At 37.9% G+C, this 25492-nt stretch overlaps 1 protein-coding gene across 5 annotated transcripts in view; it reads right to left on the reverse strand.

Moving 5' to 3' along the window:
* The window catches only part of adgrb3 (adhesion G protein-coupled receptor B3), a 105560-nt gene that overhangs the window by 60611 nt on the left and 19457 nt on the right, over positions 1–25492 (reverse strand). For all 5 annotated transcript variants that reach the window (XM_079689686.1, XM_079689685.1, XM_079689687.1 and 2 more), the window contains exons 3-4: positions 3160–3270; positions 550–711 (exon numbers count right to left, since the gene is read on the reverse strand). In XM_079689686.1, coding sequence (XP_079545812.1) covers positions 550–711; positions 3160–3270 — 273 coding nt within the window. The remainder of the gene's footprint in view (positions 1–549; positions 712–3159; positions 3271–25492) is intronic.

Here is a 25492-nt window from a genome sequence, read left to right on the forward strand (position 1 = left end):
GTCTTTGTTAACAAAACTGGATAAGGTAGACTTGTTTAGGACGACACTCTGTCCGCATACAGACAAACATTAGCGCTGCAACCACCAGTCAGAGAAGCATCTGATGCGGATACCTGCCTGCCAGTGACTCATCTGCCCTGCCATCATGGATTGAGGAAGAAATGCCTTCCAGCGCGTTTGCAGAAATACTGCCAAGCTATTTTAAAAATGTACGGCTGACCTTCAAGGAAATGAAGCTGACAACATATCAGAATCTACTGCTCCCCAAGCGCAATGCAGAACCAAATTTAATTAAACCATTTCAATGCTGATGAATCGCTTCACAGTTAAATGAAATGAAAAACACAAACGTGATAATAAAAAACACATTCACAAAATAACATCAAAGAAAAGAAAGCATTAGATTCATTATAGTAATAATAACTGCAGTCATCATACATTCTTAAATAAGAGAAATTGAAAAGTTTGTTAAAACACAGCAACACATTTCTTCCTACACACAACAAATGAGCAAAACATTAATATTCAAGAATCTGCGGCTAACACTACCTGGACAAGGGGCAGTGTTATTGCAAACCCTTGATTCTCTTAAAGGGCCGATGCAGTGTGTTCCGTATGGTGTGACACATGTTCTTGTTCGCACCTGCGACCCTTGACCGCATGTTACAGAGCATGAGCTCCACTTGGACCACTCCTCTGCACCTGATTCACCTGTGTGGGAGAAGGGTGACACTAGTTAAATGCAGCAATATGGTCCTTGTGCAGGGCTTACAGTACGGGGCAAGGTTGGCAGGGTTGAGTCAAATGGGGAGGGGCCAACATGAGGCACGTTGGGGTGAAGTGGGGGCTTTACGATTTACATAACTATCGTACATGTATACTACCTCTATGTGATCTTTGATAAATACTGGCTTAGTTCTTCAGTTGATTTCATTTGTATTTAGCATAATAAAGTGTTTTACAATCATAGAAAAAGCATTTGCATTGACAATAATCTTTTTAGTTCAGGAGAGATTTTCTTTTTACATCAAAATAAGCATTTATGCAAAGATCACAGTGAAGGCTATGATTATATAGAAATAACAGTAGATATTAGGGTAACATCTAACTGTTTCACTTAATCCTTAAGAAAATACAGCATGCATTTCTATAAAACCCAATAATATGTTTAAACAAAGCAGACAACAAACAAAGGAAAAAGTCATAAAAACATGGATACATGCAAGGACCACGTCTGAGAAAAATAAAATGGAATTGGATGGGTGTTAGTTCGGAAGGTTGATATATGGATTCCCTTGCACTGTAGCCAACTTTCTAGTTACCTTGACAACAGTGGAGCAAATTATGTGTTTAAGGAGACTGACAAAAAATGATCAATCTTAATTTGTTAACTCCTAAGGGTGGAGGAAAAAAAATGAAAAAAGTTATCTGATTTTATTCAGCAGGTCACAGCCATTTACGCTTGTGTGAATGTGGCTCAAAGCTCAATCACTGCGAGTACCCAGAATAAATATATATTTTTTAGCCACAGATTGAGAGTGGACTTTCTATTGTCCAGGTCTTTGCGCACATGCAAGGTTTTGGCAAGTATAGTTTAAATCTGCATGTGTTCACATTATAATTAAATAATCACATTTTGCATTTGGTTCCAGATAAGTAAAGATATGAATCATATTTGTTCAATTGATCTCAAGATGTCTTTAGAGTTAAATCAAAAAAAGATTAGAGAAGATAAGAAGAAACAGCATTGAGCCTTTCAATCTTCATTGTCTAAAAGGGTCAGATGTCAAAAACCCATGAAATGCTAAATAAAGTGGATTATCATGGTGAGGCTGTGGGATGATTTCCAAAGCCATGGTAGCCTAAATGAAAAAAGGAATAAATGATTTGGTGACAAGTGAATGGACAATCAAATTCCTGCATCAGAGTAGTCACAGAATGTGTTTGATTATGTTGAACCCTCAGGTACAGTATTCATTTCCTTTTGAGGCTTTATGCATTAGAGATGTAATTTAATGTGAGGAATAGTTTCAATTGCAGCTCTGAATACATTTATGTCATTGGAAGTCATCAAATCAATCATAAAATAATTTTAAGCACAATATGCTTTAAAGTAGTAAACTATTGAGGACATGTAGATTCAGCCAAATAGGGATCTAAACCCTGCCCTTAGTTTTGCAGATCATAAAATAGACTGAAAGGTGGATCAATTTGTTAAATGAGGCAGTACAGGGAGAGTAAATTGTGTGAGAATGAGAAACAGAAAAGCACAGCGATGCGACTCGACAGGGAAACAACATACCTAGGGCGTGTGTAAAATGGAGAGGTGTTAATGAGTATATGTTAGTATAGGTATGTATGTATGGTGTGTAGCAAATTAAGATGGTAATGAAAGGTGTTTTCGAATGATGACAGCAATTTAAATGGAACAACACATGAAAAAAACAAAACATTTCCCAAAAATCAACAAAAGAATATATAAAAAAGTCTCAGCTAGACCTAAACCCACCCACTGGGATTCATTTGTGGAAAAAAGGCAAAAACAACTAAATAATAAAAAAGCAAAATGAAGGTTTGCTTTAATAGTTCTGTCATTTATTGAAATACTCTCTGATTTATAAAAAAAAATGCTTAGGTTGTAAAACTCATTATGAATTTAGATAAATTCTGTTTTTAATTTATTGGATGCCACACTTGATTAAGCAACAAAGCCTAATTTTATCTCTGAGGGCAGCATCTATCAGTTCAACTTTTGCCAAGTATGTGTTTCATATTTGGCTGAAGGGGTGGGTTTTTTTCATCGAATGACATTTAATTTATCATGCCTTGGAGGAAATAATTAGCTACATCAGGGTCTTAGTTTTAAACTGCTGTTTAATTCATATTCTATGAATATACTGTACGGGTAACCCACTTGCCAACTCACTGTGTGACAATAAAATAAACAGACCCACAAAACCCAATTATGTTCTATATTCAAAGTTAATACTCTAAGAGAAATGGGAAATGTATCTTCCTACCTCATATGTAGCAATAGAGAATGAAAAAATAATAATGCAAAACATTTCCACTTAAAAGGTGCAGTACAATAGAGAGCATGCATGATGAAATTAAGTTTAGTTAACAAAATAAAGTAAAGAAACATAACTACGGTATTACCAGTTTGTGCCATAAATTTAGCAGATTCAGCTTGCTCCTGCAGGGCCTTTGTGTCATGAACTGATCTTGGCCGCTGACTTTTTACTGTATGCTCTCCGATCATTCCATATTCTATGGGACAAAGTAGAGGTTCATATAAAAATCTAGGCTTAAACATGATTTTCTGAGAACAAAAGCTTATTACATACTCTTTTCAATATGTTCGAAGCAACTGCAGTACATGGCTAGAAACAAAGACCACACAAGTTTGTATTTAATTTGTCCTTGACTCTAGGGCATAGAACAATGCAACGGATTTATAAGGGTGAGTTGGAAGTATTAATTGAGCTTGTAAGCACAGCGTAGACACATACAAACATGCAGATAAACTCACATTGTTTTTTTAAAAACTCTTACACTTCATCAGACCCACTCCCTCCCTCCCTCCCCACCCTCCTTCACACCCAGAAAACAAAAGAAAAACAGAATGAAAGTAAAAATGTGTAAGCCATCAGGAAGCCACAGAGGAGGGGGTCATGGAGATAACATGCTATTGATCCACAGTTTCCTCAACAGTTTGTCATCTTTGCAGGATTTCCTTTTTGTCTACCCAGTCGTAAATATTGTGAGCCTTTTTTTTTTTATTCGACAAATGTATTCTGAGCTGTATTCATTACAATGCATGCCCTCTTTGTTTCCCGTGAAGGGACAAAGAGACAATGAGTGCAATGTTCCGACGCCACACTGAGAAAAGTGATGCTTGCAGTATTGCATCTAATTAAGTCTTTGCAGCAGCTGTTTTAAGTAAATCGACACACTTTGTTATGCTTATCTTACTTACTTAGAAAGCTGATTTTTTGAATTTCAATTGAACAAAAGCATTACTTTCAACAGTGTGGTCCTTATGAGGTGATTTTATAATTTGCAATGCAGGTGATGCATCAACAACAAATTCACACATAGCTTATGTTAGTACATTAGACAATACAATGCATCAGCCATTGATAGTGGGGATGTTTGAATCATCTCTTCTAATGTAGTTTGTAGCCTCAGTTTCCTTTATTCCCTTCAGCAGACTGTAAGCCTCGAGAGACTGACCTCCCTCACAGTGAGGCTTAGAGGGAGAAATCTGTCATCTCATCTGATCATGTTCCATTGAAAGCTGAGATTTTAGGACTAATTATACGGTAAATCACTCGAGTACATGAAAAGACAGTTGTCTGATCCACGCATCAGACTGTTGGCATTAGCCAAATGATATCAACAAACATGTTCCATGATTGGATTAAGGAAAATTAATAAATAAATCAAGACCAAAAGACTTGGTTGTGTTCAAACAACATCCCTTCCCACTATAGCATCAGGAAAGCTGTGTTTGTGTTTGCATACAAAATTAGAATATTTCGAGGGTTTAATGAAAGGAGAGGAAGCCGCCAGGTAGAAACAAACATCGGAGCCTTTTGAAGCTGATTGGATCTTCAGGAACCATGACTGCACAAAGTAACTAGCCTCATAAGCGCATTCAAAGGTCCTTCAGTCTGTTTTGATCGTGTCCACATCTGTTTTGCTCAATTTAAGCAGAACACACTATTTGGAGTCTGTGCCGGACCAAAAGGTGTGCAGGTACCCTGATGGTTGGACAAACAGCGGGCAGTTAATCTAGCGTTCAGTCGTGCGATGCTAACTACTTATACTTTGACATGTTACCTCTTTACTGTGTTCTGCTCTACCCTGCGGTGTCTTGGATCATCAACCAATTCCCCATTTAGCAGAATAAAAGGGTTGTCTGATTTAGTCAGCCTGCATGTCTGCTTCTTTGCAGGAAATCATACAAAAAGCAGGGCTCACTGGTTTTTGATGAATTTATACAAGTGAAACTAAACACTGAGAGCTATAAGAAAGCATATGGAGGCACTTTCATGGCACTTGGCTCCGTGGGGCTAGACAATACATACAAAATGGCTTTGCATTTTCTTTATTGTTTTTACTTTTAAGATACATTATAAAATGCAAAAAACAATTAATTAAATTGTATTATCATTCCTACTGTTCTGCAACCCCTAACATAGCAACAGTTGTAGACAAGGCCACAGGGCTTAAAGTAAATGAATTTCACTTTATTACATACTACCCAGTTCTCTGTTCTTAGAAGCATCTTTAATATAAGTAGATTGTTCCGTGTCTGTATGAAGGTGGACCTATATAATGCTGCAGGCTATTATATTCTACATTGTCCTTTTTAAACACTAATCAACATGACCGTCCTCTCCTATCATTGATCGTAACTCCATCATACCTTTGGTAATGATTCGCCTCGGCAAAACATTGATTAACTCAGCCTATTATACATTTATATTGGCCCTGCAGTCAGTCACACCTAATCTCATCTAGCTCTATGCGGCTTGTGATGAACAATACAACACAAGCATTGAAACATGAAAAGGATTATAAAAATGTCATTAAGCGTGATGTCAGTAACTTACTATGTACTCATTACAGAGCACACATTGTATAAATCAAACTTCACACATTTTTAAATAGAGTTTTTTTCATCCTCACGGATTCATCTCTCCATCACTGATGTTTGAGTAATTATATCTTCATCAATCTGGACAGGAAGCTATTAAAAAAAAGATAAATCTCTTAGTACACAAATAAAAAATGGGTAATTTTGTGCATAATAAGTCTCAGTTTTAATTGTACATGACTGGAATCTCTTTTCATGCCACAAAGCCAAGATGTTAATCCTAACATTGCGTTTCGTAGAGCCTGAAGGTAGAATCGAAAATAGAAGAATCTCGAAACATGACATCAGAAAACTTGCGAGAAATAAGCACAACAGTATGATTGAACTACTTTGATTTAATTCAATTCCGTAGTTATATAAACGTGAACACCAGCGAAAAACCTGCATTTTAATACCTGATGGTGGCCGACTGTTTGCCATTATTCCAAGCAGCCCAAAACAATGCGTCTCCACTGTATTACAAGGCAGAAAGCGCAGATGATGCACTTAGTCTGTCATTTCATTTCCTCAGTTTGAGACGGTATCATTTTCATGTTCTGGCCAGTATTCAGAACAGTGTGTTTTTAAGAAAATTAAGTTTAAGATGAATGAGGTGTCTGCCCTTCAGACAAGACTGAAGTGAACACTTATTATTGATATCCATCAAGCTCAAACAGCACGGGGCAATGCCATTCAGAGAAATCCGTCATTGTTAGTGTTCTTTCCTTTTGTGCAATGACAGATTCATTCACTTTGTTCTGCATGCAGATACCCTTGTTGGAATTACTGTAAACAATGACTATGCATGCATTTTGAGTATTAAGGAATTACATTTATAGAGTTCTAATTGTGACCAATAAATGGAGCAGTTTTGACAAAACTGAGTAACAGTGGCATTGCTCTTTAGAAATACTTATGAAAGGTTAAATAGATTTGCCTTAAATATGGAGCTGAATGACTCCAATGACCTTGGCAGACAGATCAGCAATGGCCACTTTTACTTTCCCAGCAGGCAACACATTTTAACACAAGGTCAAATCCATTCAGCGTGTTCCAGCAAGCATTTAAAAAAGTAAATAATCTGCAACAGTCTGGATCCAATGGGGGAACAAGTTGCTGCTGAATTGCTTACAAGCAGACCTAATTTAGTTTATATTCTGTATATTGTAATAGTAAATGCATGAAATTAGTTAGAACTGAGGGAACAATTGGCATATAAAGAAAGCATTCATAAGCTAGTCTATATATCCGATACTGTAATGGAAATGTTGTAAATGAACAGTGTGCTGTATTTACTGAACAAAGTGAGGCTAAAGGCCATAATTAATATCATAGCAACTTGCATCATACTGGAATAAATAAGTTGTTTAAAGATACAGTGTAGATTGTAAACAGTAAATATATAGTCGTATATGCTGTTTATTTTCTTTACTTTCCTTTTCGTACTGATATACAAACAGCATCATATGTTCTGTATCTGAAACATAAGTGACGACAATCAAACTTTGATATTTGTCTACTTTTAAGAAATACAGATATCTGAAAATACACACACACACACACACACACACACACACACACACACACACACACACACACACACACACACACACACACACACACACACACACACACACACACACACACACACACACACACACACAGGCAAATGCAAACGTATACATACACCCTCTTCCTGGAGCTCAGTTTTTACAATTTAAAAAAGTCCTAGTATGCTGAAGTAAGAAACAGAATTAGCACTCTATCCAGTAACACTGTGCTACATCAAACCTGCAATTACTTCAAGTGGAGGCAGTAGAGATTTTTAAAGGAGTAAGCCAGAACTGTGCTGTGCCATCAATTTATAAAGGCAGACATTTTTTCCTTTTTGTCAGGGATTATTAACAAATAATAAAGAGGTGAGGGATAAGATTAGATATTTAAGGTCTAACATATTATATAACTTTAAGAAAGTGAAGTAATTTGGCGGCTGGTCTTTTGATTCACACTGCTTTGCAAGTTGATCTTATCGTGTCTGGCCGCAGCGGAAAGGATTATAACTCTTGTGTTTGAATGAGCTTTAGTAGCTGATCTCAAAGGGTGCATTTGTTAGCATAGCACTGCATGATGAAGCCGAAAACAGCCAAAACAATGGAAACCTTTGGCCAAAATGTCCGGTCAAATTACTGGCTGTGCAATCTAGCAATCATTGTGCTGTAACCTCAGCAGGTGACAATACATGAGGGTTATAACAGGGCTCCATTTTAAGGCAACAGTGTTACTGAATGTGCTGTGGCCCGCACAGGCCTTCATCACAGTGTCAAAGATGTGCAAACATGGATAGTTCTGGACAGTGTTCTCCTGCCCAAGCCCAACTATTCATGTGAGCCTGATCTGGTGGGCTCAAAGCCTTTTTTGACCATCACAGCTCACTGATGCTTTCAAGCTTAATTATTGGCCAAACGTACGCTTGATTTAATTAATGTCCCACAAGTACTCGCAGCGCATATTACAACAAATAAAGACTCGACACACAATCAAAGAGAAGGAAAGGATCCATGACCTTTATCATCACTGAGGCTTTGAATAGTGCATGCAGAGAATTTTAGGCTTACACACCCGCAGTGATAACGCCAGCAGCAGACACCCTAATGGAAGATATTTGATTTCCAGGTTCATCTTCACTGTGTGGACGCGTTCCATGTGTAATTTTATTGAAAGGCAGTAAAAGCCAGCCCCATGTCCAATGACTGATGTGTCTAACCTTGCATGAAATGAGCCTTTACTCAAATGCCCCTACGAGGAGCTTCTATCAGGGGCGCTACGCTTCCTGCCCTCCATGCATTCCTGCCTGACTGACTGACTGTCACAAATGTAGCTCTTAATGAGAGCCACTTCATTACCACTACACTTTAAAGTGTGTGAGTTCCTAAAGTAGAGACAGGCGGACGGTCCATGCAGACCAGGATGAATAATACCTTACTTCCCTTTGACTTTCTGTAAACCATGTCTCAACTGAGCTACAGTCAAATGTTGGTCAAATTAAGATATACATTTGGGTTGTAACATGCTTAAAGTTATAGATACAGTATATTGGGCTTGTATTCATTCGGTCAGGAATTACAATGGAAATATGCCAAACGCTAAAAGCAGACCAGAAGACCACATGCTAAAACAGTTGCAATATCATTTATGGTCCTTCAAAGTCTTGTTTGTTCCGACAGCACCATTTTTATTTGCTTGTTTCCTGAAAGTAATAAAACCTAGACATCGAAGCAGAACATTTTTCAAAACCTGTTATGGTTAATTATGTGCTTTTCGCTACAAAATAAACAATTAACAATCAACACAAGTTTATAACAATAGAGAGAGGAATAAACATTATAATAGAAAAACAATATAAAATCAGTCATGATGACAGTAAAATACATAAAAGAGACAAAGATAAAAACAGTGAAAATACATTTATTTATATGTAAAGCAAAGGTCCAACTATTTGGAGAGAGGGTAATACATTTTATTTTGTCACAGTAAGTATATATTTAATTTAAAAAAAGAATCATAAATATGATGATGATTATGACGTACAGTAATGGAGATGCATCATACTTTAGCTCATTAAAACACTTCCAAATCTAAACTGGCACTTAAGTGTTTCTTAAACCTTGAAAATCGGACTACCATTCATAAACTTACTTATGAGTGTTCTCAAATGTCCTCAATGTCTCTCCTTACAGCCATTAAACAAACCCTTCACCATCGATGCGACCATATGCTTGAGCCAATCTAAAAAACTCAATTAGTCCTTCATTAAGAAAATGAGGGGGTTGCACAGAATCAGATACAAATTACGAACTGTCCTCTGAGACGTACAATTATCCATCATATTCCTTCTGCCATCTGTTTGCTTCCTGTTGACTCTCCTAATGACTTAGATTGAAGCCAAATTAGAATGCTATGCAACTGCCACTGCAACTCATTGAGAAATCGTGTGAACTCGCCTAAAAATGGAGAGTGTGGTGATACAAGCACTCAGAAACTAGTCTGCTGTTAGTAGAGAAGATGTATTTTGTATTACTGATGTGTACACAAACGAGTGGCTGCTGCAGATTGCATTGGTAATTTACAGCACAATGCTAAATCACAAGGTTATTGAGCAGTACCGCACAAAGCAACCTAGATGGAGCTCTGACGTTATCAAAGCACTGCATCAAGTAGCCCTGTTGCTGGGTGCCTTGAGCAGATCATTCCCCCTCTTTTCCGCTCACTTCAGGGAACGGGCCTCAGCATTCTCTCTTTATATCATTTCAAATCATCCAAACATGTGTCAATTGAATCTCTTTCTAGAGCCACACTGTTTAGATATATATATTCCACCGTCTAATTTATACTATAATAATCTGTCATCACAAGAATCAAAAGTAACATCCCCATTTCTGGGCTTACAAACAATTGCTTGCTTATCAATGTCCCAAAAGACTTCATTTTGATTTAAACAAAAGAAAGAAATTGGAAAAGACAACAATTGAAGATATTCATTTCCTTGTCATCTATTCCGGGTTTTCCCAAAGATGTACCCACCGCATGATAATGTGAGCAATGTGTCGTGCTTTCAGTTCAGCTGCATGATGCTATCAGAAAATGGATCCGCCTATAGAGCATTTTTAAGTGAAAGCAATGCCAAGATTGCAGCTTATAACTTGCAAAATCACCAGCCTTTTCAAAAAGCGACTCTGCTGAACCACCCATGACTAAAAGTGGGGCTGCTGCAGGGACACAAACTGAAAGGACTACTGTGCGCCGACAGAAACAAGGATGGAAGCGGATTACTAATGAAACCATTTCAGAGAGAGAGAAGTCAGGTTACATGAATAGTATAGAAACTACACAATTCATCCTGCATGAAAAGCTGAGGCCTTCTCAAATCTGGGACACTCTTCAGTTGCTTAAAGCATTTCATGAAATATTCTCTTGTAAGTTTTGGCCTCAAAGCAATTGATATTTTTTTCTCCCTTTTTGACCAGCAGGATATGATCTTAATATACTGTATTAAATTATTCACGATTATCTTTCGGGGTATGCTGCACTACAATGCTCTTGCTAAGGGACATGGAAGGGACTATGGAGGCAGCTCTTGGCATCACTATAGAAGCACACAACCCTGGTGGATGACCTGGCAGTCAAACACACTGCCAAGCTCAATGCCACCAAGCCAAGCAATGCATCTGTCAAGTGAGAAACATGACACATTTTTTAGCACCTTTGCGGCTGCAGCCAATTTTCAAAGAGCATACCTTGTCCTTTCCTAAGCCATTTTGCTTGGCATACCGAGTAATGACCTTCCATTTAATAGAGTCATGGGTTTGCCGGCCATGGAAACTACTCGCTAATAAACGTAAAATGGTATAGCTAAGAAATTAAAAGAGCCAAACACAATATGGACTCTGTAACCAATGGAGGCTAATGTGGTTGGATGGCCATATTTCGTTGCAAGATAAATCATTTCCAACAGCCCCTAATGAGACTTACATAATTCATACTGTCAGCTTTTTCACAGCACCAATCATGTCTGATCCTTTTGCGGGGGTAAAATCCAGCACTACAGACTGCCACCCTGCATCTATCAGTGCAGGGAACATTGTGTCATACGCAAGTTAGTCATGAGGAAGATGCCTGCAACATGCCCTGTCTTCGGTCATTGGCTAAGCTCATGTTAAAGCAAATGCACTCTCCAAAATAATTACAAGGACACAGTAGCGATGCTGAAATGTCCTCAGACAAGAGCACGACAGTGGGGATTTTGTTTAATGGATTCTAATGCCATGTCTGGGAACATGAGAACCATCAAATTGCAATGCATGGCTGCACTGGATTGTAATTTGGTTGTGTAAGTACATCATGTATTTGTGCTGTAATATATTATTCTTCCTTATTCCCATTTCAAAACAACTATGTTTTTTATTTGATATATGTGTTCAGTTGTAAAACAAAGTTCTCTACTCAAAAAAAAGTTATGTGCTTGTTTTTGGTTTAACACTGTATTATCGTTTCTATTAATAGTCATGCTTTAATCATAAAAGTCAGTGAACTCCATCATCATCAGAATGAGCATTTTAAAGTAAGATGAGAGTTCCTCTAAAATGTAGGGTTTTCTATTCTTCTTTTAGACCTATAAAGTGTTGAGGGAGAGAGCAAATTAAAAACACTGTTGAGAAAACTGCAGGGATTCAGTCCCAAGACAAGGGGGGCATTCAGTTCAAGAGGCAGGGGATTTAGTCACTTGATGATCTCTGGAATCACAGAACAATTCAGAGAAAAACTTGCAACACCATATTATGAACAGAGAAAAAAAAACTCCCAGTAAAATGTCTCTTTCTCAAAATGATAATTTGCCCTTTTTTCCCTCAAACTGCCAACCACATACAGTAGGAAAGGTTCTGAAAGGATATTGCATCTAAAATAAACTGATGGGTACACATTTGAAGTTGAATCCATGAATTCACTGTCTTCTTTTTCAAACTTTTAATACCCTGTATCAAAGATATGCTAAGTACTGGTCAATTAGCAGAAAAAAAGCATTATCTTAATTTTAAATAATGCTGAATAGCGCTGTTGAAATGATGCTGAGTCTATGTGGAGGATAATTGTAATTTCAGCAGGGCATTTAATTGTGTGAAATCTGAAAGAAGGGCACAGTTTCATATTTGGATAATCAGCTTGTGTTGTTTTTATTTTGGTATCCTGGATGAGGTCTTGGGTTATTTTCCACTAAAAGCCTTTGATGAAGAGCAGGAGAGTAAACAAATAGAGCAACATTTCCATAAATGTGCACTTTTTTTCCCTTGACTAAGCCATGGTGACAACCACATGCAACTTGCTTTTCCTGAGTACGAACAGCTGTTTCGCCAATGTGACTTAAAACAAAAACATCTCTGTTCTGGGTGAAAGCGGTATTCATTTATCAATAGAAATAAAAGAATGAAAAACATCAACATCTTTCAAGGCATAAACTTAATTATGAAACACATCATTAAGACACTTTATAAGGGAAATGTATTAACTGTGATTCGATAATCAAACTATTGCCTTAGTGTGGTTACATTATTTCTATATGGTTGCTTAGCACTGTAATCATTTGAAAGTGAATACCCATGTGCTTATACATGAATAAATAAACATGTGCTAGATGTAATAAATCACAATTTGAATGAATACACTCCCAAACCAGAAAGCAAAATGAATCATGATGGCTGAACATGCTGGCTTTTTTTAATCAAATTAATTTCCAATCCAGCCCAGCCGCTATCAAAGTATAATTAGAGCTAAGAGATTGCAGTTTTGTGAAGTCATGTTGATGATTTCGGAAACTTTGATAAAGATGCCTTGCTGCCTTGTGGAGATGCCAAAGAATAACTGCTGCAGCTTGAAATATACTGTAGACAAGAGTGAAATAAATCTGACTCAGTGGCTAGAAGCAGAACATTATATCAGTCATTGACTAGACCATGACCTTGAGCTTTGCAAACAAGGAGAGAAAATACTTTCAAAAGATTACAAAAACAAAACAGATCACCATCAGGTAGCTTAAAAAAAGAAAGCTAAATGAAATGAAAGAAAAAGGCTTTGTTACATAGCCTGGATCAAATCCTAGATGAAGTATGAAAGGACTAATCAGTGACAGCTCCTTGTTATAAGCAGCAGCAGAGGCAGCCAAGAGTGACATTAGTATTGGAAATTAATTGTTTTTTAATGTGCACATCTCCATCGTCCACCACCACATAGCCATGCACCATTACTGTGGTCAATTAGCCATTCAACATCTTACCGTTGGCCAATATATGGAATTGATTACCACACCACAAGCTTTCCCTGCAGCCTACCATGTCCAGAATATTAAGTGTTATTTAAAAAATAGTTAAACTCAAAGTAAATTAAATCAGCTTCACCCTAACATGACTGCTAAATTGTTTTTCCCCCTCAGGCCACTTCCAATGTGCATGCAGAATCAACTATCGCAGCCTTTTGCATTTCCATCCTTATACACAAAAACAAAGGTCTCAGTAGAGCTGGTCAGTACATTTAGGCTGCAAAACAAGTGCAGTCCTACATGTTATTATTACAACTTTTTGTTCTCTGATATGGGAGGAAATAAAGCCTCTTTGACTCAGCTCCTGAGCCTTTTTGGCTATGATGACATTAAGGATGATTGAAGTGCATTATCTGAGCACACAATGGCCGCTGTCCATTCAGCTGTGCTCTGCAGAGAACTGAAAGAGGGAGCTGGCAACACGCTCACTGCAGAGAAACGTGGAGTTTTAAAGGCCCACGACACCAAAGCCCCCCGATAGCTTTTGCTGAATAGCCTGTCTGACCTATTGTCAGCTAGTTCACGTTATTGTCGATGTACCTGTCTGATATGCAGTCAAAGCCCTCACGTCTCCTGCCTCTCACCAAAAGTGCTCTAGGGCTTTAAAAAGAGTCGATCTAAAAAGTATCTCTTTCTTCCATTCATTGATAGTACCAGGTGGAGCAGTTAATTGGCAGAAAAGTCTAGCATATTCTACATAATCTTGCTTGGTTGAATATGTCAAAATTAATGTTACTCTCAGTGTTAAAATGAATCGCTGATTTGCTTGGAATAAATAGTTTTTAAATATTCGTGTTGAAGATTTGCTGCAAAGAATCAAAACTTACGCCGCAGTCAGAGTGATGCATCAAACAATTCTTCATATGAAGGCTGCCACTTGTTCATTCTGTGTTACTCACACAACAAACAAACTGTGATCTGTTTGCAAGGCCGGGTGACAAAACCATTTCCTTCCACTTCCCTTGGACTTCTGTGAGAGCAGCCTTAATGAGCTTTCCAGTGCAAAAAAAGGGAGCCCCATGCATATATTTTCTCCCTCACTCTAATCAGCAAAGGAAAAAAAGCTGTCTTTACATGCACTCCCTTGCTCTAATCTAATTAGAATGTATTTAACTAGGCAAAAGTTCAAGGACATCAATAGCTACAATTTCCTCCACACACAGCTACTTACACAGTAAAAAAGGATAGTACATCAAATGGATGACGGAACCATGACTATCATTTCACCTCATTATGGCATTTAGAGGGAATGATGAATGTATATTTTGTACATTTCTTCCTGATTTTCAAATGAGCGGCACTGAATGGTGCATGAATCAACTATATTCAGCAAGTAATTGAATCTCCATGGACATAAGATGATATAAAAATAGAGGGTAATCAGAGGGCACGATGTACTATTCTTTTATTTACGGAAAATTACAGTGTACAGACCAAAAGAAGAGCAGAATGATAAAAGCCACATTATGTTCACCCTTAAATATGTCTACAACTAAAATGCAATAGTACATGGACAAATGAAAATCTTAATATATATGGAAATAATTCAGATGATGGGATGGCTGCCTGGGCTGAAAAAAAATCACTTGAGACTGTTAGGGGAAATTGGGGTTTGTATTGCAAGGTCCACTTTCTGATTTTGAAGGTATGACCCTGTTAACATTTTAAAATGTGTCGAAAAAGACTATCTGTGTTTTGCTGCTGCAGAAGCACATAAACATACAGTACATTTACATTTATAGGCAACTGTTCTACCAGTGGAATCATTTTGCAGACCCCTAACTGTCATGTTCTTTTTTAAAGTGCTCATAACACTAAACATATTATTATATGTTTTAGGGAGCTTTATGGTTGTTAAATTATTATTATCTAAAATCAGGTATATGCTATGCCATACCTGAAGGAAAACCCCCAACATGTAAGCAGTACAGAACCAGGTGCAAGTCTTAGCACGAGAACCATTGTTTATTTCTTCCAGTGTTGGGATATGCCTAACACATCACACTAGCTTGAAGACATGTGGCCTCGTCCTGCTTTGTTTCTAAAGCACCAGTTCCTGACCATTTTGCTGAATATTTAAACTATGTGTGCAAATAATGAGAGTAAGGGTTGTTGGGAGCATTTTTACATTTTCTGTTAAACCACTTTAAGTATTCTTTGCAGGGTAACTGTCCGTTCTTTAATCAAAAACAGAATTATTTTAGCTATTTGCTTTTTGCCTATACCTTCTACCCTTCCTATAAAAGCTCTGTTGTGCGTAACAGATGTGGGAGGGTTAACCAGACACACATTTGCATACCCTCTACTACAAAATTCAATTCTCACCAAATGTAAATGAGCAGTGAGCCTCACGGGGCGGTAATAAGCCCCTCACAGTTTAGCACACTACACTGAGGCAAAGAAGACACTAGAAAACTTATTTTTGGGAGAAGCGACACAATTGTGAGATTAATGCGATATCTGAAGGGTTTTCCGACATTATTTTTCGGTTTGGCAAGAGAAAAGATTTTAGTAATGAGAACTAACTGGTCGTTTTTTCATGTATGCCTGATTAACCTCACCCCACCTCCACACAGCTGCTTCCAGAAGCTTTTGAACAGCCTTCCGGGACTGTCTCACCCACTGAGTTTTGGTAATTATACACTCAGAAAACATAGTTATGAATACCATTTCTTCAATAAGATCCCACCAAATTCTACACACTAACCCTTAAATGTTGTATACAGTTGACACTGTAGTAAAACATCAATGCCATACACATTAGCAAGAGTGCAATATCGGCCAAGCAAATATCACTCAATACAAAACGAGCGGGTGCCATTCTAGGTTATGGGCAAAGTGTCAGATTACAGACAGACATGCATGACTGGTAGATTGACTAACTTGTCAAACTGATTCATGTGTTTATACCTCACATTTACTAGTTGCTTGAAGTACAGAAGGTTTCCTTGTACTTAAAGCAGCAGCAGTCTAGTTGCTGTTCTGCTGGTCTTACAAATCAAAGAGCCAGACTGACAGAGATCTAAAACGCTGTGGCATCAAGGGAGGGAAATCACCTATGAGAGGGGGACGGTTGTTCATTGGCCAACCTTTGACTCAGTCCTTGATATTGAGATCATTTTTCAGTATGTAAAACTTCAGTGAGGTTTTGACAGCACTGATTAACAAAGCCTTATCTGAGATGTTTGATAGAACTCAAAATACTTATTGTAATATGGATATAAAAATGAGCAAACCATACACAGACTACTGGGGGCTAAATCCTCCTCCAAACAGCCCCCACACAGCTGCTGATGTCCAAACAGTCCCACCTTCCTTACCAGCCAGCTACCCACCAGAAGGCACATGGGTTCAATCATACAAGATGTTCCCTTGTTTGGCATTTTATATAACTGACAGATGTTTCTTCTTTTAGCTTTATGCCTGGCAAACCTTCACAGACCAACTTTTTAAAAGTAAAAGTTTGTTATTAACTTCTGGTTCAGAAAACAATAGCTACTACTGTATAATGAAAACATGCAAAAATAATGCAACTTTTATATCATTTAATTAGGATCAACAATATAAAATGCTGGGTTTCACTCCATTAAGTGTCTGTATTAAAACACGTTAACCAGACTGTGTAGATGAAACATGAGAGAGCATAATAGGCCTGCTTACATAACATTATTGATTCATCTAGTCCCACATGGCAACATTTTATTGCTGCTTGTGTTTTTGTTTATTAAAAAGCAGCATATTTTCACCTAGTGTCTACAAAGCCATTTTCCATGACAACAATTAGCATTCCCTGTTGTTAATTTCCACTGGCGTTCCTGGAGCAGACTGCATTGACATTTAGACACATCTATATGCTGGTAAGCTTTTTTAGTAGCAAGATAATGCTATTCTCTTAGCAAAATATATGGGCATATAAATCAGTCTTTAAAAAATAAATAAAGTCCAGCGCATTTAGGGGTTCTTTTCAGAGCCAGCCGGGCGTAAAATAAACATAACCCAGCAGGAGTAAAACTATAAGGTTTGCTTCCCATAATACTTAACTGGGAAACTGTCACAACAATTAATGAAAAATAAATGACATCCAATAAATATATTTTTCCTTTCCTTTACAACAATCAATTTATTTTATGATGACATTTATTGCTATGTTAATCACTAATGAAAACATAAATATTCCAAGCAAACCACGACGGTGGCGGTCTTTTCTGAAGTGAGGATAATAATTTCAAAACAAAGATTATATATGGCTTTTAATCTAATACACATTGGCCCGTAAATAGCTTAAACTAATGAGCCCGGACACTTTCCTCATGACTGCATTTATAAGGTAATGCAAAATGCAATACATTCATTTGAAGTTAGAGCGATTCCGGTGTCTCTAGGTACCCTACAGAGACAGGAGACTGGATTCATTATATGGCATCCTCAATAATTCATTACAAATGAGCCTTCCTGTTTCTCCTTGTCTTAATGCTGCGGTCAACCATGGCTTGGCATCTTGAAATGAGTGACTCAACTGAGACATCCTGCTATGTGAAAATGACTTTCTTAACTCACGTGAGGGGCACACACTTTCCCTCACATATTAGGCATTTGACACATGCAGCGGACGTAAGTAACTTCCAAGAGAAATCTCACAAGAGCACAAATCAGTAGGGGATTTTCTCTCATTATATTCCATAGCAGGCGGCACAGTTATTAAAGGCTGGAGCTTCATTCCACACTTTATTGGAGAACTTGACAATTAAATAAATCCCCGCCACTTTCTTTAAAAACGACAGTAAACTTTATATGTTAAGGTACTGTGGAAAGCAGAGGACATCTATAAACCTTATAGATAATCTCGGAATCTCAGTCAATGCAGAGCCCACCTTAATGCATTATATAAAATATAAAGTGCGTCTATCTATCAACGTACAATTACATTCAATTAAATTGATTCTATGGAGAGAGTTTCTTTGCAGTATTTTCTTGAACCAACACCATTTATTTATATAAAATAAACATTTCAAAACATCCACCCTCTCTGTGATTGCAGTACAGCTTCAATAGTTTCTCTTATTTTCAGTAGCATGTCATATGATGACAGATGCATGGTTGGTTAGTTGACCCTGGAGCATCTCAATAAATAAGCAATTACAGAATATACAGGATTATGATATTTCAAACTCATCACAATAGTATCTTCTGGGACTACTTAAGATACGTAATTCATTAAATGCCAAATTAGTTATTGGTTAACAATCAAAATGGTTAAATTGGTTTTTCGATGTTTCAGATAGTATTTATTCATCTTGTATGCCATCATTTTTATATGTAAGTATTTAGTTATTGGGAGAAATAGCAGAGTAGAAACAATAATAAGAATATAACACATTATCATAACCTCAACTGGACACAATAGTTGTATTGTCAAGCACTTTAAATAACATTGCCCTTAAGAAAGGAATAGTTATGTGGTACATTTTCATTGCTCGCGGCTTAGCTCTAGGGCTGGCAATGTTTGTCGGTCTGTTGGTCAACCACTTTGGCTCAGACTGAACTTTGTGAGCAGCTTTTTGATGGATTGTCATGAACTTTTTGTACAGACGTTCAAGGATGGATCCTATTGATTTTTATAACCCCTTTCCTTTCTACCATTTTTAACGTATCTTGTGCAATATCTCAACATTTACTAGATGACTTTCAGGGTTTCTGATGACTTTTTATTGCCATGATGAGGTTGAAATGTACAGTATGTTGCTAACGAAATGTTGCAATAACTACTGCTCGACATCAGCATGTTAACATTGCGATGAAGAGCATGTTAGTTGTGCCGACATTAGCAAGTAGCTCAAAGCACAGCTGTGCCTAACTACAGCTTTACAGTGCCAGACTCTTTGTCTTGATGATGAATGCTAAGGGATGCTTTAGCTTGATTCAGATGTTAATGAGGTAAATCAACAAACGATCAATCAAATATCAGCCAATAAAACTATATTTATGCCCGCAAAATATTTTTGTATCCACCCCCTCCTGCCTCTTACCCCACTAGAGTCACGCCTTTCTTCTATTCAGCAGCATCTCTGAGCGAGCAAAGGGGAGGGCAAAGGAGACCGCAATGCCACAAGCAGCACAAAGTGCGGCTTCTGGAGTTGGAACAAGAAGACTTTTGTTTGCTAACTCAGTGGGGTTCAGTGCTCTGATGTCTGCTAGATTTAGATCTGTTCCAAAAAAAAGTCTACATTCATCAATTTATTCATGTGAGCTACCGAAAGAGCAATTATGTTTCCATTTTCGCTTGTAGACGAAATCTAACAATATTACATTGAGGATTAAAAACCTGCCAAGAGATTTTTTAGTGAGTCATCTTGCACTTCAACACTGTACTCATTTCAATCCTCTTGCTCAAGAATGTGGCACATTTTTGGTTTGTTTGTGTGATATTGAGCTGGGTCACTTTAGATCAGGGGTGGGGAACCTCCGGCCTCCGGGCCGTATACGGCCCGCGAGACCATTTGGTACGGCCCTCGAGGTAATTTATAAACACACGCAAAAAAGAAAACAATTCAAGAAATCTAGACCGCAAAATAATTAAACAAGCGAGTGCCTATTTTTCCTGGCCAAGGTCAGGGTCCTTGAACACAACACGAGCCTAACGTGTCATCACGTGGTATATGTCTCGTCTGACAGGGTTCTAACGGAGAGCACCAGAACGCGGCTCCGGGCCGGGACTTCACAAATTGCAATACCCATAAGGAGCTGTACACATGCCGCAGTTTCTGCGTGGCTGTGTCTTTAGTTGAAAGCCCAGTGGCGATCTGTTCATCTGTCATACTGATCATACAGTCAATAACTTTGTTGTTATTAGCATCTGGTTAGCTAGCTATGCTAACGAATATAAGAAGCTTTTTCTCCAACCAGTGAGGTAAAGGCACATCTTTATATGATCAATATAGTTATAGAAAAATAAGAGAATAAAGTAAACAGGTATACAATACTAATATGACAGTAAAAAAAAGTTGTTATTAATAAACAAGAATACAGTTTAAAAGGGAAGTGATTTGTAAAATATCCATAAAGAAAAAAATCTGCTTACAGTTCTGTTTCATATGGGTGTTGAGAGATGCATCCATAGATCTCTTCATGTTGCTCTCAAAGTGCACCAGATTGATGCTTTTAACTTCAACATTTAAAAACTCTTCCTGGTGGTGCATGCCCCCAAACCCCACTAGATGAGGTTAGACCCCACCCCCCCATATCATGTCCACATGGATAGAATGAAAGAAAGGCGAAATGAATGGGCTGTGATTTAGTTTTTTAAGCAAACGTTGAGTTCAATAATTTGTACGGCCCTCGAAGGATGTTGTAAAAATTGAAATGGCCCTTGAGAGGAAAAAGGTTCCCCACCCCTGCTTTAGATGATCTCAAATGCATCAAATGAGTAAAGGTCCAAAATGAGCCAACCCGTGTATCACTTATTAAAGGGCTTCTTAATTAAAAGTGAAGCACATGGGTAGCTTCTTGTTACCAAGCAACCAAGTCAACCAATGTGTCTAGCCTACCACTCTGCCCGTATTGACGGCAGGATGGCGGGAATTGGGCTCCCAGTCTGATTTCAAGTTTTCTTTTTTTTGGAAATGCACTGTTAAAGGACAAAGCAGTAGAAATGTGGACCGCAAATCAAGTCTAAATGGAGGGGTTGGAAATTCCTTTAATGAGAACTTGGCTCAATTAGAGGCGTTATTGAGACTCCCATGTTGGTGTGACTTGAATCCAAAGCAGTTGGCTAGTGGTGATGGGTAGGGCAATACATTCTCTGCAGGCCTTTTAAAACAAGTGAAAAGGGAAGGAAGTGAGAGGCTCACAGGGGGAGATGTATGGGCTATTTTAGGTATTACTTTGTCTCTGGTAAGCCACAATAAGAGGATAAGGATTATCAGTAAAGACAGTTTCATTATATGTTTTTTTTTCTGAAGTCTGGCGTAGAAATCAAGGAATCACTGACACCGGAAAGCAGGCAGACATTTATCAATGTGTGCAGGGGAGGCGTGTGGCGTAGTGGGTTGTGCGTTGGTGTTCGGATCAGGGGGTCACAGGTTCGAACCCCACTGCAGTCAGCATGTCGTTGTGTCCCTGGGCAAGACACTTCACCCCAAATGGCTCCTGTGGGGATTGCCCACAGTGTTGAGTATCTAAGTCACTTTGGATAAAAGCGTCTAACAAGTAACATGTAATGTAATGTAATGCATATAGAAAGACAGATGATACTATTTGCTAAAGACTATAGACAATTACCTCATACAGTATAAGATAGCTTTTAAAGGGGCACATTTAGGCAATACAACAACAAAAAGCATTCATTTAGAAATTAGAAAAAAAATCTGCTCAAAGCACCAGATTGTCTTGAACTATATATTTAAAATTCTCAACCATGTTTAATTAAGATTGATTTAGCATGACACCATGTAGCTTATTGCTGCTGGAGCAGACATCCTAAAAGCCCTGAGTCATGCACTATTATAAGCACAGTGCTTTAAAGCACACAGCTGCCCCGTTATGTGTATGAAAGTGGGCAGAATGCATCCGCCCCTACCTAGTCATCCACACTCACAACCAATATCCATCCTATGTTTTTTGTTCTGCCTCTGTGTCAAGTTCATTTCAGTTCAACAGAGGGCGGGAAGCGCCTGACAGTACCACCCACCTTTTTATGGCACTTGACAGCCCTCAGCATGACAGATAACGGAGACACAAAATGCATTTGAATAATGCAAGCGCTCCCCAGCGAGCCGCGGTGCTGAAGCTGAGGTGATGGGCGAAAAGCACGTAGACAGACCAAATACAACTACTGCTCAAACAACCGCATGACTTCCCTAAATAAAGAGGCTTTTAATGGGAGTTACTATTATCACATTTTTGTGTCTACAAGGCTCTTTGTGAACAATGGAACAAAAGGAGAGTGCTGATTTTAAACGTGAGATTATTCAAAATTACAATGAACACCGGGGTCACTGAAGCTGTCTGAGGTTACCGTTCCCTTGCTAACTAACCTATTTTTTTTCTTTTCATCTATTCTTATCTGAAGAACATTTGTTCCCCCCTCACTGTTTCATTTATTTATTTCTGGACTGAGCACCTGCCTCCTCTTAATTCTGCACAGATACATACGTGGTTGGATGGAGGTTAGGGCTATCTTCCTATAGAATATTGCCATTTCCCAGAATTTCACAGCAACCTTAAATACATTTGAATAGCTCTTATACTTTCATCCACTGTATGACCATCTTCATTAAAACCATATGACTCTTGAGGGATGAGCTGTCAAGGGCTGTGCAGATAACCCAAAACCCTCCCCGCGTCATTAATCTAAATTAATGCTCTGCAAATATGTCATAATATTGGATGTGAAATATGATAAATGCTTGCTTCGGCCTATCCATAATTGAGTCCCTTTTAACAATATGGCAACATTTCAAATGCAGGGCCGGCGTGGCCCCTGAAAGCAACAAAGTTGACCTTATGCTTTTGCACAACTTTCTGATAATGAAAAGTGCAGCAGATGACTTCACATTTGGTGTGAGCCTCATACAAATTTGAACTGGAATCAAAGGGCTGAATTTACTCGAGCAAAAAGCTATTCTCCGTGCATAGCTCATTAAAACAAAAATACCAACGTAATTATATCAAAACATAATTAATGTTCTGATTCATGAGAGAAAAAAAAGACAATATATTGAGCTTTGTTTTTATTAAGAATCAAATGAGCTATGACTAAGATAACTGTACACAGAACAGACACAGAGACCAAAGAGCAGCATGCATTATCATGGCCTAAATCATTTTGTCAACAAATTACTTGTTTAATGGTGCATGAGTTACTACATTCCATGCAGTATTTTAAGATAGCGCTTAAATATATTGTGACATGATATCTGTTTGGAACATATTTGGAAATTGTAGCATTTTTAGTTTGTTGTTATTTGAGAATATGAATTTGGTCTGACACCTCTTGCTTTTTGTGGATGAATATCCCTGCTCTGGCCAGCATCTGACAACATCACTGTTCTGCAAGAGGCATATTGAAAAATGGTAATTCAGTCTGTATTTTCATCTTGCGCAAGTAACAATGATATATCAAAAAGAATCTCACAGCTGTGTGATACATGCCTAACCGGTTCATTATATTTGGTTTCTCAGTTGTCTTCCAAGGTGCTGTACCGCCCCAGGTGCCATCCTCTAACTAGACTAGGAGGCACATTCACTTCACTCACTGGCCTTCCTGGTAATGAGGTGGAAGAAAGTGTCAGCCTATGGCCAGCTGGGAGGCGCAGAGCACTGGTGAGTCAGACCAAGTGTAATAGGCAAAGCCAAGACATGAAGGGAGACTGCTGCACTGAGACTGATGTCACAAGAGCTTGAGGACAAGCTAATAATTGGACATGTTTTTGAAGTATCAAAATATAACATGCCATAGGGTGTCCTGGTTGCTCAGCACACGGGGGACATGCAATATACTGTGATTTTTAATCTAGCTCAAAACCCTTTTTAACGCATCTTATGCCCTCTCCTCTTTCTTCTCACTCTTATGAACCACCATACACTGTAGATATAACATTGAACAAAAGTCATCACACACATAAATATGTTAATTACATTGTAGTTTGTTAGATTTTGAAAAGTTCATGATATTTTGGAAGAAATTATGTGTCATGGAGGTAGAAATCAACCTCTAACATTTTAAATTAGGCATAGTTTTAACCTTCCTCATTATGAAATCAAAATTAGGATTTGAAAACAGCAGTAGTAGAAAAACCTTGAACACAATATCTTGTTTTGTAGTAATAGCTCATTTCTACAGCGCATTATAATGCAGCATTCATTCCTCACACGTGTTTGTATCCACAATTATAGGCCAATTAATCAACTCAGACAACATCCCCATCATGAGCCAAACTGCAATCCGATGGAAACATAAATTACATATGATGAAGCTTCGGCTGCACTGGTCAGACAGAATTTATATTTATACTGTAGAAGAGAAATGTAACACTTTTTGAGTTACGTTTTTATCAAGCACATCGGTTTTATTTTTCATAATTTGTCTGCTTTTGGAAGCTAAAATATGTGGCTTTTATCATTTAGATCGAATTCTTTCTCTCAATCTGACAGTGTAGACTTTAAAGGGCGAACTTCCCTCTGCTCTTGTCTTGTCTAGCTGATTTGAGTAGTTTCTAACAGAGTGCACAGAGGGATGATCAGAACTAGTACAAGCTTAACAGAGACTGAAATCCATCTCCAATGGGGATGCGTTAAACTATAATGGGAACATAATGTGATGTACTAATGCCCATGAGCCAATCTGTTTTAAATGTGCTGTTTAAAACCTTTCATATAAACCTGGCACTGGTGCCTTTGCCAAACTTTAAAGGCAAACATAGTTCAGCTGAGTTTTAGTTTCCCGGCTTTCTGTTATTCATTGCAGTGAAAAATAGTAATGAAATAGAAAATGAATTTGACAGGTAAAACCTTATCAATTCAGCCTCTCTATATAAGGCCTTTAGTTTATGTTTACTATGGGGACCTTGAAGTCTGATGCAACCTAATCATACAGTACATCTTCTAAATGTATTATTTATTCTATAACATATTGGCGCCATTCCGAATGAAAATGCAATGTGTGTGATATGGCAAAGAAAACTAAAACCAAAACCTTTTGTGCTGCATTTAATTAATTGTGTAAAGAGAAGGTGGCTATGGGTTTTTCAGTGGAGCTGAGGATCCCAGTGTGAACAGATATGCTTATGATTTTGGCCAGAAATCAAGAACAGGTTGTACTATTTTCTCTACTGTGCCTGATACTAACTGTTTCTACATGGCTACTGATTTTCACAGTTTACAAATTAAAAAAAAACATTTAGTCTTCAGAGACATTTAATTTACATTTGAAAAATCTCATGAGAAAATGGAGTACTAACAAACCAGTGACAGATTTGTGTGGG

The sequence above is a fragment of the Notothenia rossii genome, assembly GCF_949606895.1.
Source record: "Notothenia rossii genome assembly, chromosome: 6".
In the NCBI taxonomy this organism is placed as follows: domain Eukaryota; kingdom Metazoa; phylum Chordata; class Actinopteri; order Perciformes; family Nototheniidae; genus Notothenia; species Notothenia rossii.